The following is an 18,064-nucleotide window of genomic DNA, read 5'->3' on the forward strand; positions in this document are numbered from 1 at the left end:
CATTATTAGATATATGCTTTGCAAATATTTTTTCCCATTCACTGGGTTGTCTTTTTACTTTCTTAACAGTGTTCTTTAAAGCACAAAAGTTTTTAATTTTGAAGAAATCCAATTATCTATTTTTTTCTTTGATTGCTTCTGCTTTAGGTATCAGATTAACTTTCCTGTGCTGTCCAAATTCCATTTCTTAAGGTATTACTGATGGCCATATAAAATGCAGCTGTTACAAGTTTGTGACTTATGACCTTAAGACTAATAGGTATTTTTATATGCAAGGATAACTAAAAGTCAATATACGAATTTCAGAATACTGAGATTTTTAGAACCTTCTTTTGCAGATTTCATAAAAGAATTATTTCTGCAAAATTTGAATATGGTTAGCCATCTACAATATGCAAAAATTCCCACTTGTCTTCATAGCCAATTTTCATCCCAAATATTTTCAAACGCAACAGAGTACTTGAGTCACTAAATAACTTAACGTGCTTCCACCTTCTCCCTATACCTATTAAAACCTCCAATTTCATCCCTGTTCCTCAATAAATTCAGAGGAGCTTTGTGAAACACAGTGTACAACTGTGATGGTGGTGGGGGCAGATACCACTATTAATGCTAGAAATGTATTACTGGTTAAAAATAGCCTATTGAAAGGTCTTCTGGGCAATTATCATTTATAACATTAATTCTATGAGAAAATGAATCCTAGATTCCCTGAAAGTATTTTTTAACATAACACATGTGTACTTGAGAACTGTATATATAAAAATTTCATAGGTCCCTGGTATAATTATTATGTACCTATAAATAAAAAAAACTAGAAAACTAGTTTTTAAAACTTTCGAAAAGCTTTTTAGAGTTTAAGGTGCTGATTTTTATTCTTTATGTAAAGCCTAATGAGCACTGTAACTCAAACCATACCCAACAGATGTATCTGCAGCTGAATTTCTCTGCTCATCTTCCTTCAGTTTCTCTTGTTTCTCTTTCATTTTTTGTTCTTGTTCCTTCAGTTTTTCTTCCTTCCTTTTACGAATTCTGAAAGTTAACATAAAATGTTATGGTTTATTTGATGGAAGATACTTTTAACTTTTGGCATATTGCTTTCAATCATAAAATTATGGAAAGTGCTCTAAAATTTATCACAAGTTATAATGTAGTAATTCATTCATAACCTCTTAGTTAAGCCATCGAATATCAGTGTGAGCCAATATCGCGTTACAGCCCAATGTGAAATACCGTTTCAGATGCAAGGAAATAAACAACCTTCATGAGCACAACTGACTATAATTATCTCTTACCGAGCAGCTGCTTCTTCCCTCTCTTTCCGATGTTGTTCTGCTTTTAACTCCCGGAACTCCTGCTTTGCCTGTCGTAATATATCAACATAATCTTCAATGAAATCCCTAGTAGAAACTAGGGTCAGTAGTTTCCCACAGAGAGCATGAAGTATCTTCATTTTTTCTCCTGTCAAAAATTGGTAAATAACTTCTGTATCATCAATGACAAAAAGGAACTGTTTGAAAAATCTTGATTTGTGGCTCAACGTGAAAATGCTTAATAAAGAAAAGGAAAAAGTCTCAAGATCAAACATGCCAATGGCATGTCTTCAGAAAAAAGCACCTCTGAATCCAAATTAACAGGTATGTGACATACAAGGCATTTCAAATACAAATAACTGCCATATAGACCAGATAAATAGACATCAAAAATTTTCTAATGACAAAGAATTTTTTTCAAGTTTTAATTTTGAGGCTCACTTAGGAAGTTCAAATAAAAACTAAATTATTACCATATGAATTAAAAAAAATGGCAACAAATCGCTACTCTGAAAATACTGCAAAAAAACACTACTACAAATTATAAAAACTATGTGAATGTTAGGAACGAAGGCGCTCTACTTTTATTATATGTACTCTTAAATAAGCATATTAAATTAAGCTCTATTTATTTGTGCATTGTAATTTTTTACTTAAAAAAGGAAGTGAAAAGTAACTTCATCTTAACTTTATATACCATTTCTCATACCTCAAACATTATTCAAGCAAATGTTAGAATTTAGCAGCTACACCTTAAATTTCTGATATACTGACAAATAAAATAAAAGCTAGCTAATTCTCACTTATCCTTCTAAATTTAGCAGATTAACCACAAATTTTTAAAGTAATAGAAAATCCAAATGAAAAAGAAAAGAAAATCAGAAACAGAGCTAATATGAATAACGACAGTAGTCTCCATTTGGGTCACGATTTGTATTCCAACCATTTTTTTTAAGGACTGTTCTCCTTTTCTTTTAAAACTGCTATCATCTAAAATTTTTCATCGGCACCGAGTTTTCTGGGCTAAAGAGGTAGAAGAGTGGAGGAAGTGGGCAGGGTATACAAATTCCAACTGGCAAAGTTTACCTGGCGTCAAATCATACACTGAAGTGCTTGCCAGTTTCTTCACGAGACTGGGATTGCTCAAACGAAGCTCCATACAGGCGTCATCCGTGGCGTCAAATCCTCCTCGCTTTTGATATCTGTACTTTGCATTTGCTGATGTTACATCAGCACCTGAAGCTAAGATGTGCAGTCTGAGGATTTCAGAAAGAGTGCAGCTATCAAGATCCAAGCTTTTCAAACTGCAGCCTATAGTTGTTAAAAAATGAAATTGTCATTTAGAATACAAGCAGTAAATCCTCAACAGTATAAAATGTACCTTTATAAAATTAAAAATAAAAGCCAATCAAAAAAAAAATAAAGCCCACACATACCCTGGTGCAACTGCGGCCACGCAGCTGCCAGAGACGCAACTGCAGACAGTGCAGATTTTGTGGGGTCTGCATCTTCGTCCAAAGCCTCTGTTAAATCTTTAAGGAAATAAATACTTCATTCTAGTGCAAATCAAAACTGGAATATTTGGGAATAATGCCCTTCTAAAATGATGAAAGAAACAGCAAACAGCTTAACATTCGGGAACCTCAAAAGAACCAACACTAGGTACAACAAGCATCATTCACATTCTGCCCAGTGTCCACCTCGAACTAGAAATCCTAACACATGTACCGCACACTCTTATTTCCCTTCGTTAACAGAGAAGACAATTTCCAAGTTACCAACAAGGTGCACACATACGTTCCCCCCAAATGGTAAAATGCACTTTAGAATTAAAAACAAATCTCCTCACTCAATATAACTTTAGAAAAGTCTACTGCGAAAATCAGAATCTAACTGAAGATCCCCAATCTTTTATAAACACTTTAAGATCGAATCATAACAAAGTATGGGTTATAATCATCACAAAACCAGCACAGAAAAAGAACCAAAACAACTTAAAGATAGCACTGCTGTCTCTTAACCACTGATTTATCCTCTTCATTTAAAATTCCTGTTTTTATTTTGAAAACTCTCCAATCTAAGAAACAACAGGAAGATTTCCCTGCACTTTCTAAGTAAATTGCTTTAACTCCGAAAATCACGCGTAGCTTACAAACAAGACTCCAGGGTGAATCTACTGGCACAAATTGTATTTAAAATATTAGCATAGGCAATTATTCCTAATTATCATATGTAGATGACTAAAAAAATTAAAGTGTCAACTATGAAAAAACTTTACGCTTACAAAAAAGCCTCTTGTTATATCAGAGTACGGTGGGAGTAACTTCAGACCGAGTCAGATAATATATATCCTAGTCCTGGCACTGCCAGTCCCCTAGTTCTAGTTGTGCAGCCTTTAGACAAGTCGCTCAACCGGCTTCATTTTTCTTAACGGAGTGAGTCTCGATGAGCAGTTTTTAAATTCTTCAAATATGTCTTGGGAGTCCAATACAAAAGAGATAGAAGTTCCCTTGTTCAGTGGGATATGGAGATGATAATTCTGCCCGTTCATCTTTCCAACTCCCCTGCGGTGGCACCGAGGAGTCCCTGTACAACTCATAGTACTCCATGGATTAGAGTTGGAAAATCACTGGGTGAAACTGGTTCTGCGGTTCCTTAACCTTCTACGGTGTTTCCCTTCCGGAAGTTCAAAAGCTGACAAAATGAACCTCAGAGAACAGAACTACTGTCCTTTACTAAACGGAAAAAGGAAGCTCTGGGATAATGTCTGATTACAATCATTGACAATCTCATGGCAGTTAAAGCATAAACACTACCACACGGGAGAAGTCATCTGACTGAACATTACATATATGCAGAAGTTATTCCTATTAGGCCATGAATCCAGTCCAAGACATGATATTCCTTTTTACCAGGGAAATACTAGACCTAAAACTTCCTCAATTTTCATTTTACATGGAAAGCCAAAGAAAATTAATAGGCACTCTAAAATGAACAACAATCTAGTTACAGAGCTGTAAAAGTGGACTGGCCCTCTTCCTTTGTAGCAATCACCACATTCAACCTACTTTATCTGTAGTAACTTTTAAGGACAAAGTTATAAAGGCCTTAGGAACAAAATGACGGTTTACTTTTAATTGTAAACTATCATGTTAAAATATGTATTCTTTTTAAGATTTTATTTATTTATTTGACAGAGAGCGAGCGAGCACAAGTAGGCAGAGTGGCAGGCAGAGGGAGAGGGAGAAGCAGGCTCCCCGCTAAGCAGGGAGCCTGATGCGGGGCTTGATCCCAGGACCCGGGGATCATGACCCGAGCAGAAGGCAGATGCTTAACTGACTGAGACACCCTGGTGCCCCAAAATATGTATTCTTTAACTCAATTATCTACCAAATGGCACTCTCAAGAAACTATTATTACTCTAGGATTTGCTTAGAAACAGTCACTTGGGTACATCATACCAAGAGAATACAGTTGACCCTTGAACATCATGTGTTTGAACTGTGCGGGACTACTTATAAGTAGATTTTTAAAAAAAGATTTTCTATGTATTTATTTACTTGAGAGACAGATTTAGAGAGCAAGCAGGGGGAGGGGCAGGGGGAGAGGGAGAGAGAGAATCTTAAGCAGACTCCATGCTCAGTGCAGGGCCTGATGTGGGGCTTGATCTCATGACCCTGAGATCAGGACCTGAGCTGAAACCAAGAGTTGGAGGCTTAACTGACTGAGCCATCCAAGTGCCGCTATAAGTAGGTTTTTGTTTTTTTTTTAAAACAATATAATACTGTAAATGTATTTTCTCTATAACTTTTCTTTTCTCTAGCTTACTTTATTGTAAGAACATAGCATATAGTACATACAACATACAAAATATGTGCTATTTGACTATTTATATTATCAGTAAGGCTGCCAATCAACAGTAGGCTGCTGGTAATTAAGTTTTGGGGGAGCCAAAAGTTATACGTGGATTTTTGGGTGGGGGAGGGGAGGGATGGCATTCCTAACCCCTGTGTTCTTCAAGAGTTACCTGTATAGCTGAACTGTATGTTATGATTATCTGAAAGTTACATTTATCATCATAGTAACCTAGAATCTACAATTCCAACACTAAACAATGATATCTTAGCAAATACACAAAACTATGCTATGTAAGGAGGATACTCTTCTTCCTATACTTTGAAGGGCTTTATAAGTTCATGACGTAAGACTAAAGAGAGGAACTGAAATTTTTAATGTGAGATTTAAAAAATGGTTGGTCAAAAGCTCCAAGATTTGATATAAAGAAAGGGAGACCAAAGGCCAAAGAAGGCAATGTTATGGAAACAAATATTCAACTTTTCAACATTTTGCCTTATCATGAGGCAATATAGCAGAGCCGGTATGAGGCTCCAGCGCAGACAGCCTGAGTCTGTATCCATCACTTTCTTATTAGCCATGTGTCTTTGGGCAAGTTAATTAAACTCCTTAAGTCTAAGGTCTTTTCTACGTAAAGGCAGAAAACAATTATTAATAATCTACTAATCTATTATACCTACCTATCTATACCAGAAGGATGGTATGGCCATCAAACGAAATAACGTATATATAGTGTCTTACATCACTTGCTTTCAGAAAGAACTGTGGGAAAGCTTTTTTGTTAGGAAGATAGGAGAACATGGGTAAAATAACCTGGGAGAAGAGCCTAGGATCCTTATTGTAACTGAAATAACTATGTAAAGTGTAGTCAATACAAAGGGAAGTGGGGAAGGGTGGAAAAATTCCAAAGCATATTTTCCCCCTAACAGTTATATAAATATCTTCGAAAGGAGCATTAAAACCTTCAATTAATGACCAATACTTTATTCAGAGGAAGACCTTGTATTAGTAAGTATAGATTAGTCCTCTGCAGGATTAGAGCTATAAAAATTACAGATCAAACCAATCGTGAAAGGAAAATACAATGCCAATACAAACATCAATAGTCACATATATTTTCTTTACACTAGCTGATTTTCCAACATAATTTCCCTGTCATTCTACTTTTTGTCATCTGTACAAAACTATAAAATTCATCTGCTTCAAATCCTGAATTAAATACAGATTTATGTCTTATATTAACATCAGAACTTTGTCCATAACCCTGTGATGTTACTGGTCATTAAGACAATCTAATGGCTAAACGAATGAGTATTTGCCACATTTTCTGTCTTAGATAATCCATCTTTAGTGCTGCTACTTGTTATCTTAGAAAATCTTTAGGCTTTTATAAATGGTTTGCCTTCTATCTTCCCTTTGGTAGAGTATCATTTTATGGACTAAGTCATCTAAGATGACAAAAGGGACAACACTGTTAAAATGACTTTGATAAGGGACCTATGGTGATTAGTACTCAAGCTAGAGAATATATTTTGTTTGAATTCAGGCTGTAAAATAAAAAGAAAACCAACATCAGATGCATACTTTTCATTATCCTGTTGCTTCAGGGACCATGCATAAAAAAAAAAGAGCTCAAATGATCTAAGGTCAACAACACTATCTAAATGCAGGAATGTCCCATCTTTTTGTATCAAGACTGCTAACAAAATGTCTCCCAAAAGTTATTTTTTTTTGTGAATTTTTATGCTTCTGAAGTATTTATTATTATTATTATTTAATAAGTTTTCTGATCCTAAATCTCTTATGTGACAGAGTTCACGGAGAGTATAATTCAGGAAGCCAAATCAATCTCTTACTACACATGCTGAACAATTCCTCTGATTAAGTCCTGGACAAAATAGAGAACATACTCTGTTTTAAAAAATAAAAAAGGGTTCCTCTAAGAATTATTCGTATGTTAATATGTACCACATGCTGACTTTAGATATTTAAGTGCATAGAACTTAAAACAGCAAAATTTCTAGTTCAAACTGTTGGTGAAATAAAAAAATTTTACTTGACTCTGATCTACAAACTGTCACATCTCAAATGAAATCAGCAAGAGTATTTTCAATTTAAGTATCAGTAATTATTAAAGTATTTCCTCAGGTGGGGGCAAAAAAAAAATCAGTGCCATTTAGCAGAATCTCTTGGAATTAGATACTGGTCAATGACATCTGTAACACTCCTAAATCAGAGGAGAAATCTAAAGGAATAAAACGCAAGATAGATTGGGGGGGGGGAGGGTAGATATTTTAAGGTCATCGGAAACAGGATACATTAAAACAAAGTTTTTATAAAACAACTGATAATGTATTGTTCATATATGACTCAAGAACTGGGGGACTTGAACAGCTATACTTGGTAACTGTAAAAGCGAGGTTAATTTTAAAATAACCTTCAAAAAAACCAGTTCCAAAGCTACAAAGCTACTATCAATCAGCAATAATACTGAATTCTGACCTTTGGTGTCAGCATCTGTTATTTGCTCTTTGGCTACTTCCTCTTCTTCTTCAGCTATCGCCTGGAAGATGGCAGTCAGGAAGAAAAAAAGCAATTCACATAGTGGGCCTTCACTGTCATTTCCTACAAGAGCTTCCTCTAACACTTCTGTGAATAAAATGTTTAAAATGAATTTAAAGTTCTGTTCATGTACTGAAAAAACAACTCCATTGGAATAATAAACATTTTAATCAAACAACAGCCTGTGTAATTATTTTAAGTGTCCATTTATCAAAGTAGAGTATTATCCAAGGCAAAATCAAAAAACAATTTATAATGATTACAATAAAGTACAATAAAATCATAAGCCAAAATCATTACATTCAAGGAAGTCAAATTAGCCTCAGCAGATCAATACCATATTTCATCTTAAGTTTAAATTTCAGGTGCAAATTAAGGCACATATTAAAAATTATCATTTTATTCTAATTTGCGTATTTGTTATTGTTGCCCCACTATTCTCAAGAGCTATGTGGGACATTACTGTTTACCAAGTAGTGCATAGGAGAGGTAATCATCAGTATTAGGTGTAATCTTAATATTGTATCCAAGTCATAAATGTTATCTAATTCATCTTACCTAAACCAGCATTATCTAGACCTTCTTGATCTGTAAGGCACAGTGATTCATGCCTCACCCAGCTCATAAAGAGAAACTGAGGGAATGTGAAAGCCCTCCTGAAGAATATACTTTTATTAAAATAACAGTGGCATTATAATTCTGTCTTTGAGGATCTTTATTTTGATTTTAATAAAATTATTTTGCTATATGACAATTAAAAATCCCAAATGAGATCCAAAGCCCATCTCAGTTAATGGAGTTCTTACAATGCTTATACAAAGTAAACGTACAGAGTCAATACAGAATCACAAATTAAAGGTAAGCAGTAACTTGTCTCTAAATACCGCCGATGTCAATTCCTTCCTTCCCCGCACTTACATAAACCACGACACCTTCAAGAAGAAGAATCAATTTCTTCACTCCCTTAAATCCCAGCAGGTCTGACCAATGGAATATGACAGAAATAAGGCTTGCCAGTTCCGAGCCTAGCCTTTAAGAAGACTGGCAGTTTCTGTCCTCTTCTTCTGCCACATAGGAAGTATAGGCTACCCTGATGGAGTGGGATGCCACATGGAGGAGCACTGAGGCACCAGGCACGTGTGTGAGGAAGCCATCTTGAACATCCACTCAGGTAAGCCTTCAGATGACTCTAGTCCCAGCCACTTCCTGTAACTACACGAGAGACTCCGAGAAAGGGCTGGACAGCTAGGTCCAGTGATTCTACAGAACTCTGAGAGATATTAATTTTTTATTTTAAACCACTAATTTAGGGTGAACTATTAACACAGCAATAGCACTTGCCTAGGGTTACTCCCTCAGGAAACTCATCTTGAAGATCAAAAAGTTCCCCAAAAGCATTCAGAAACTCCAAAACCATCAGAGCATCACCAAAGATTTCAGGAGGTAGTCTAGTCTTCACTGGAGTAGGTTCTGGAAGTTCCTGAAAGATTAAACAATTTATATAACTATTTGAGCCAAGTACAGAAAACTGTAAAAGGTAGATATATACTCTTTGCTAAATAAGATTTATTTCAGGTAGACTAGTGGTTCTCAACCCTGGATATTTATCACAATCACCTTTGGAACTTTTAAAATTATAGATGTCTTGGCCTTATTCCAGCTTTACTAAATTACAGTCACTAAGAACAACTTTGGGCTGATGATACTTCTGACTACATTTTCTAGTTAAGAGGGACTTTTAACCTAGATTCTGAGATCAAGGCATTAGCTGCGTCAGGATTATCCTCAATGCAGGATCTCCTTAGGATATGGAATAGAATTAATCCACCATCTAGTGAACTTAGAAGTGGTTTCTTACAAACCGAGATGCATGATAATATTGGATTATCAACAATCACACAAATGACAAATTATGTCTGCAGAATGAGAATCACTTTCAAAGCCTGTTATAAAATATTAACAGTGCCGCTCTGGAACTCTAACTACGGCATTTGCTTAATTGGCTATTTCCTCTTAGTTAAATATGAAGCCACTATTAAAAAGAAAAAAAAATTTCATCAGCAAAGCTAAATAGAGCACATAGAGCATAGGTGTGAAACACCACGTAACATACTTATACCTTAAGATCATCACATTCCATATCTTCTCTAGGTTTACTCCACTGTTTTAAATATTCCATATATTTTCGCTTTTCTTCACGTAATTTTTCTCTTTCCTAAAACAAAAGGTTAATAAAATTTTTAATAAGAATTTTATAAGGCAGCATCAGCATCACCTGGGAACTTGTAAGAATTACAGATATTTGGGCCCTAACCCAGACCTACTGAACAAGGAACTCTGGGGTGGAGATCCAGCGGTTGATGTTTTAATAAGTCTTCCTGGTGATTTTAATACATGCTAGTGTTAGAACTACTGATCAAAACCATGTCTACCTAACACAACTGCTACAAAGATGGAAAATGTCTCACACGTAGTAGCCTGTGGATAAATATTAATTCAATCTGACCCTGACTATAGGGGCTCTCCTATTTCAAATCAATTAAATCCTGACAAAGTAAGATAATAAATTATTTGAGTACCTAAAATAAAACCTTCCCCTATATTCGTAATATAGTTGTTATTTTCAAGATTCATTTAAGCCTAACAGCCTAGGGACAGAGGGACCTGTAAGTAAAAGCAGTATCACAACACAGTTGGTGGATTTCTTTTTCTTTTAATCCAGGCCACTTATACTTACTTCTTGGTTCTGGTATTTGACACTGGAAGATAAATAATGACCCTAAAAAGTCTCCAATAAAGCAGAGTATAAAGAAAATATTTTAAATTTATTATAGTTTATCATAATTTTCCAACAAATGTTTAATATTATTCTCTTCCTTTGAAATTGAGGACCACTGGAGGTAACATAGGCACTTAACAAATTTTCAACATAAAATGAGATATAGAACTTATTAATTGTGCTTTAAATAGTCTGCTATAGTAAGTCTTCCCCTCCCTGCTCCAAATTATTCTTGTGGCATGTAATAAGATGGGTATTCTCATTCACTGTTGCTAAGAGTGTAAATAAGCACATGTTTAGCAAACACATACCTATGTACGTGTATATAAATTTCTTAAAAATGTTCCTAGCCTTTGACCTATTATTCTACTTCCTACAAATTTAGCCAGGGACGTAATCCAAAAATAGTGAAGACTTTTATTCATAAATAAAATACCCTTGAACAGGGTATCATTATTTAAGAGCAAAAAATTATAAAGCACTTACCTGTATCTATTCGATTAACTATTATGCAGTCATGAAAATCCCACCTTATTTAGTTTACTTAATAACATGAAGGAATATTTCAATAATGTTAAACAAAACAATTTACAAAATTATAAATGCTGGATCTCTTTTTTTAAAGCCCAGAATAAAGATCAGAAATAAAGTGTTAAAAAATGCTATCTCTAGGGGTGCCTGGGTGGCGCAGTTGGTAATCGTCTGACTCTTGATTTTCAGCTCAGGTCATGATCTCAGGGAGGTGAGATCAAGCCCCACTACTGCTCCATGTAGAGGATTCTCTCTCTCCCTCTCCCTCTGGCCCTCCTGTTAGTGCTGTCTGTCTGTCTCTCTCAAATAAATAAACAAAATCTTCAAAAAAAAAAATGCTATCTCTAAATGTTACCACATTTAGATTACAAGTGGTTTTCTTATCCTCTACACTTTCTGGAGTGTACACGTATTAGATACCTCCCGGCCCATCCCAATGGCCTATCTGAAATAGTTCAAGAAACTACAGGCAATTTAAATGAGCAATTTAAATGAGTATAACAGCATCAGCAGGGTTACTTGTGAATATCCCAGAAAACCAATGACACTTACTGACTCTGGAGAAAACCAGCTGCAAAATTCTCTAAGGAATATCTACTGCTAAGGATTATAATAAAAGATATGCTAAAAAACCTATTTTTACAGATACTTTATTCTTCAAGGAGAATAAGAACACTAATAATTCTTGTTATTTGTAGACTTTATTGTATTTTTCTAATTATATATTTTATTTTTGCAAGTTTTATGCCTATCATCTTCCCTAAATTTAGAAGTCTAATGAAGAAAATTAACTTTAGAATTGTACTTAGCAGGCTTTGGGGTGTAAAGGCATGTATATATATATATATGTTGAACCTTAAATTAGTCATTAAACTTTCCAAAGCAAAAGAGAGATAAACCAATAACTATTTATCAGCACTCTATGTACAAACATGAATCAAAGTGGTAAAAGCATTTGAAAATTAACCATGAATTTAAATACGTAAAACACACTACTTATTATATAGAGAGCATAGCTAATATACTGGAATGAATACCTTTTCTCTTTCTATTTTAAGTCTCTCTTTTTCCTCTTTTTTCTTCAGTCTCTCTTCCTCAACGATTTTCTTCAATTCTTCCTTCTTTTTCTCTTTATCTTCCTTTTCTTTTTTTTTTGCTTCTAGGGCATCTGCTTTTTCTCTTTTTAATTTAGCCTTTTCAAAAGCTGTGGAGAAGGTCAAACTTAGAACTGTTCACAGACAGAAAACAACACATTTTTTAATGTAACAAAAGAATTCCTGAAATAATTTATGGTTAAGTGTGATCAGTAGAGACTCACAGGGGTTGTAAATTGCTGGAGGGAGTCAGCAGGTGATTAAGATGGGAGAGCAAGTTGGCTGGGTTTAGGACAAACGACTGCACTGGGACAAACATACACCTGCCTTTCAAAGCACTGCTACTCAAAGTGTGGTCCTAAGACCAGGAGCAAAGTATCAGCTTGACAGAAATGCAGAATCTCTTCTCCCACCTACTAATTTAGAATCTTCATAAGATTCCCAAGTGATTCATATGTATAGTCAAACCTGGAAAGCAATGTTTTATAAAGCTGTGTGAATCAAACAATGGCCCCAACAGTCTGTAAGCCACAGAAACTCCAACTTGTGCTTAATCTACCATTAGGTCGGTTTAACAGGGGATACGCTATACTCTGAAATACTGTTTCAAGAGATGAACACAGTTCTTATTTACCATAAAAAATCTACAGATCCCGGAGGGGAGAAAACTATGCTTAAAAAAAAAAAAAAAAAAACAACCCAAATAAAAGAAATATGCCATTTCGGAAACCCCCCCCCCCCAAGCATACAGAAATATTCTTTCCTGTATGTAAACAGTTTTTGGAGAGCATGTTAAACTCACCCAGTGACTTCATTTCTTCTTGTTTCAAAAGCTTGTCTCTTTCTTTAATAGCTTTGTTCCTATAACCTGCAATAGTCTGTTTATTAGCAACACTGTCCTCCTAAAAAAAAAAACCAAGAAACTAAAGTTGGAGAACACCACAGCCTTTACAAACTGATGGTCTGCCTTGTTTTTATAGTAATAAAATTTTTAAAACTCTTATCAAGTATACTTTCTTTATACTACAATAAGATTTTATTCTAAGCATAACTGAACTTTTAATAACTTAAATCATAGCTACATAGAAAATATAAGTTAGTTCTATAGCTCTACAAATTAGTACAAAAACCTAGGAAAAACAACTGGTGATTTACAAGGAGAATCTTTTTTTTTTTTTTTTAAAGATTTTATTTATTTATTTGACAGAGACAGAGACAGCCAGCGAGAGAGGGAACACAAGCAGGGGGAGTGGGAGAGGAAGAAGCAGGCTCATAGCGGAGGAGCCTGATGTGGGGCTCGATCCCATAACGCTGGGATCTCGCCCTGAGCCGAAGGCAGACGCTTAACCGCTGTGCCACCCAGGCACCCCTACAAGGAGAATCTTAAAAATATGCATTAGAAAAACAAAATATTCCAAGGTACCTTATAAACTAAATGGTGTAGACATCAAATGTGAAAGAGGCACATGTCGAAAGCATTCTAATGGTCAATGTTAAATAATGCCAAAAGATTTTTTTACTCTATTTCTCGGGAGAATAATGGTCTGTAATAACCTGCTTAGTATGATATTTTTATTATCTTTTATCTTTTAAATGCGCTTCATGTTTCAATCCCATAATTTATCCCCTGTATTTCTCCTGCTTTACATTTCAGTAACTGCTTATATGCTTGCTTCCACTTTGGTATCCCTGTGGCATTAAAGCTATGTCTAATTCACACTGCAAACTTCTACAAGCCTCATTGCTAAGTAGTTACCAACCTACAGTAACACAGACTGTATACAAAGGAATGTGTTCCTTCCTAAGGCTATGTGCACGAGGGGAGCCAAACATGCTCTTGATTTTGAACAGCTTTATTAAGAGCTACAGTGTAGTTTTTCATCCATTCTCTACTTACCTGACTAAGAGATACTCGTTTGGGAGGTCTCCCTCTTCTTCTGTTAGTAGGACTAAAGATAAATGTGGGTGGATCATCAGGGAAGAAATAAGAAAAATCTTGTTCTGCTATTTTATATGTTGAAAGAGATGATGCCTTCATAAAAAGAAAGACATAGGGAACAGTAATAACACCATTAGGAAACCATATATAGATGTGCTCTAAAATGTCATATGACTGCTGTCAAACACCAGGTCAAAAACATTAGAATTTCATGTGTTAATATACAGTAATACACATTTTTGAATTTTCTTTCCCTTATGGTTTTTATTTTTTATTTTTTAAAGATTGTATTTATTTATTTGACAGAGATAGAGACAGCCAGCGAGAGAGGGAACACAAGCAGGGGGAGCGGGAGAGGAAGAAGCAGGCTTATAGCTGAAGAGCCTGATGTGGGGCTCGATCCCATAACGCCGGGATCACGCCCTGAGCCGAAGGCAGACGCTTAACCGCTGTGCCACCCAGGCGCCCCTTATTTTATTTTTTAAAAGGATTTTATTTATTTGTCAGAGAGAGAGAAACAGGAAGGGGGAGCAGCAGGCAGAGGGAGAGGGAGACGCAGGCTCCCTGCTGAGCAAGGAGGCCCATGTGGAACTTGATCCCAGGACCCTGGATCATGACCTGAGCCAAAGGCAGCCACTTAACTGACTGATCCACCCAGATGTCATTTTTTTTTTCCCTTTAAGATTTAGGTGTAGAATTGACTGATTCATCAGTTGCAGATAACACCCAGTGCTCACTACATCAAATGCCCTCCATCATTCCCATCACCCAATTACCCTATCCCCTAACTCCCCTCCCATCCCGCAACCCTCAGTTTGTTTCCAAGAGTTAAGAGTCTCTTATGGTTTGCCTCCCACTCTGTTTTTATCTTATTTTATTTTTCCTTCCCTTCCCCTGTGTTTATCTGTTTTGTTTCTTAAATTCCACATGAGGGAAATCATGTTTGTCTTTATCTGATTGACTTATTTTGCTTAGCATAATACCCTCTAGTTCCATCCACGTCTTGCAAATAACAAGATTTCATTCTTTTTGATGGCTGAGTAATATTCCATTGTGTGTGTATACACATGCCAATATTCTTTATCCAGTAATACACACTTTAGCTGGTTTACTTGATCTATTATTAATCAGCTTTATCAGAAAGAAAACCATAATTCAAAGGATTTTTCCCCAATAAAATATGCAAGAATGCTTCAACAGTTTCTTAAATTCTAAAACTATTTCAAAATTATGTTTATACAATAATCTTTTTTTTCTGGTCTATTGCTTTTGACTAATTTTGTATGGAATTTTCTACGTAAATAAATAATCCATATATTTAATATTACAAGTCCACTGTATTAACCCAATAAATTTTTCTCAACCATTTCCTAACTGCTGAAAATTTAGATTTCCCCAATTGGGGGTGATAAGGACTTTTTAACTTAAAGACTTTATGTACCAAATTTTAAAGCTGATCTGGCAGGGCACGTGGGTGGCTCAGTCGGTTAAGCGTCTGCCTTCGGCCCAGGTCATGATCCCAGGTTCCTGGGATCAAGTCCCACACCAAGCTCCTTGCTCAGCAGGCAGCCTGCTTCTCTATCTCCTCCCAGCTTGTGCTTTCTCTCCCTACCCCTGTCTCTCTCTCAAATAAATAAATAAAATTAAAAAAAAATAAAATAAAGCTGATCTGGCAAAAAGGAGAAATCTGATAAATTCTTATCAAGCTTCAATTCAGAATTTAAGTTCAGAGAAGTCAACCTCATTTTTACCAGAAGTTGTGTGGTTTTAGGATAATTGCTAAATCCAAAAGAGTTTCAAAACTTGTTCACCTTTCATCCATGTCCAACTCTAAACTTTTTATTTTTGGTTAGCAAATCTGAAGATTATTTGGTCTAATAGCCAAGATCATCATTCTTTCTCTCGAAGAAAACATGCCATTTACAGAAGTCTCTTTCAGAAAATGTATAAGAAAATAATGATACAAAAATTTAAATCATTAAACAAAACAAAAACACTTCAACTGGGAATTAAATTTTCTGTGTAATAATTGTAATCGTGGTAGAACATAACTTTTAACATTTAAAACTCAATCAGTTCTGGCCATCATAATAAATCAAAAATCTATTAAGATTTTATATTAAAGTCTATTAAGATGGTTATCGACTATCTCACATAAATAACCCCTGAATGAATATACAGAATTGTCCTTTAAATATGAATATAAAACATACAGGTGATTTCTTCTCAAATATACATGCTCAAAAAAGGTCAAAATAGGCTTTAATACATAAATTTCCAATGTTCCTTATTCATACACATATAACACAATAAACAAATACATCTTTGTGTTCTTGTAGTACTCCTAATAGCAGACTACACGCACCACATTGTGTATTAAACTCTGTTGTTTTTGGGTTTGTGTGCAAGTACACTAGACTATCCACTAATAATTTTTTTCTTATACTCTAAGAGAAAAATGTTTCCTGTCTCTTTAATTTTTATTTAGTTATTTATTATTTTTTAAAGATCCTATTTATTTATTTGTCAGAAAGAGAGACAGAGATTGAGAGACAGCATAAGCAGGGGGAGTGGCAGGCAGAGGGAGAAGCATGCTCCCCGCTGAGCAAGGAGCCCTATACAGGACTCGAACCTAGGACCCTTGCGATCATGCCCTAAGCCGAAGGCAGATGCTTAACTGACTGAGCCATCCACGTGTCCCAATTTTCACTTATTTATTAAGTAAAGTTGAACTTCTGTTCATGTTTACTGACTTTATTTTCCTTGGTGGAAAACTGCTGATACTTTTTACCACTTTATTCCCAATTAGGTTGTTTTTATTCATTGATATGTAGGAAATTTTTGTAAATTAGGGAAATTGGTCAACTTCCTATTTATGATACATGTACTATAACTCATTTCATATACTGATTGATTGCCTACCAGTGCCAGCACTGCTCTAGCCACTTCTCACAAGTATTTGAATCATTAACTTTTTGAAAGCATCTTTTTACATGGCTATCTATGATTTTCAGTGCTATAGATTGAGCACAATTTAAGCTTTTTCCTCTTATCAAAACAAATACATAAACATGCTCACATTAATGACATTTCAGATGATTCTATCTTATGTTTTTAAGTTTTTATATTTTATCCACTGTAAATTTTGATCATTCCTATTTGTCTACTAGGATATTTATGTTTTTCTAATTGATTTGAGCTCCTCATTGTATTCACTGAAAGTATTTTTCCTCTGGCACTTGCCCTTTAAATCTATTCACGGTGTTTCATTTTCATTTTTTTTGAAGATTTATTTATCACAGAGAGAGAGCACACGCATGTGCACGCACGTGCAAGTGGGGGGGGCAGAGGGAGAGAATCTTCAAGTAGACTCACTACTCTGAGATCATGACCCCAGCTAAAATCAAGAGTCAGATGATTAACTGGCTGAGCGACCCAGGCACCCACCAAGCACCCCTTCACCTACATTAAGTTTATATTGTCAAATAAGTCTTATCTTTGGTATTTCTTTTCTTTTGCTCCTCCTAAGTACTTTAGCATGCATAGCATTAAGAATTATTTCATTTCCTTTTTTTCTCCCTTTGAATTAGTTCTACCTTTGTTTTTCCAAAGTTAACCAGGTGTCCCAGTATTATTTGTTAAATAATCTGTCTTGGTCTGTAGAGACCTGAAATGGAACTTTTCACATAAACTCGTATCTTCTTTTTTTTCTTTTCTTTTGATGTAACATTTATTATGAAATACACAAATCTTAAGCAAATAGTAGCTGATTTTTGACACACGCATACATCCCTCTACTCACGCTGTTTTTTTACTTAGTATTTTTCCCAATAAGAGTTAAATATTTCTCAGTTAAAAAAATTAGTCTTAGTTTTACCATTTAACTTTTTATTTATTTTACAACGTGAGGTTTCTAAACTTGATTTTTCCCCCTCTTAATGATTATGAATAAAATATAATCCATCTGCTTAGTATTGGTCTCTGATGTTCT

At 35.1% G+C, this 18,064-nt stretch overlaps 1 protein-coding gene across 4 annotated transcripts in view; it reads right to left on the bottom strand.

The window, feature by feature from the left end:
- BAZ1A (bromodomain adjacent to zinc finger domain 1A) overlaps window positions 1-18,064 on the bottom strand; it is a 92,472-nt gene that overhangs the window by 24,910 nt on the left and 49,498 nt on the right. For 3 of the 4 annotated variants that reach the window (XM_040620832.1, XM_040620830.1, XM_040620831.1), the window contains 10 exons: window positions 14,032-14,166; window positions 12,937-13,036; window positions 12,078-12,244; window positions 9,850-9,945; window positions 9,072-9,210; window positions 7,671-7,817; window positions 2,750-2,845; window positions 2,400-2,624; window positions 1,296-1,461; window positions 919-1,032 (listed from right to left, as the gene is read on the bottom strand). In XM_040620832.1, coding sequence (XP_040476766.1) covers window positions 919-1,032; window positions 1,296-1,461; window positions 2,400-2,624; window positions 2,750-2,845; window positions 7,671-7,817; window positions 9,072-9,210; window positions 9,850-9,945; window positions 12,078-12,244; window positions 12,937-13,036; window positions 14,032-14,166 — 1,385 coding nt within the window. The remainder of the gene's footprint in view (window positions 1-918; window positions 1,033-1,295; window positions 1,462-2,399; window positions 2,625-2,749; window positions 2,846-7,670; window positions 7,818-9,071; window positions 9,211-9,849; window positions 9,946-12,077; window positions 12,245-12,936; window positions 13,037-14,031; window positions 14,167-18,064) is intronic. The other variant, XM_040620829.1, reaches the window with a different exon arrangement.

The sequence above is a fragment of the Ursus maritimus genome, unplaced genomic scaffold (assembly GCF_017311325.1).
Source record: "Ursus maritimus isolate PB19 unplaced genomic scaffold, ASM1731132v1 scaffold_36, whole genome shotgun sequence".
Classification (NCBI taxonomy): domain Eukaryota; kingdom Metazoa; phylum Chordata; class Mammalia; order Carnivora; family Ursidae; genus Ursus; species Ursus maritimus.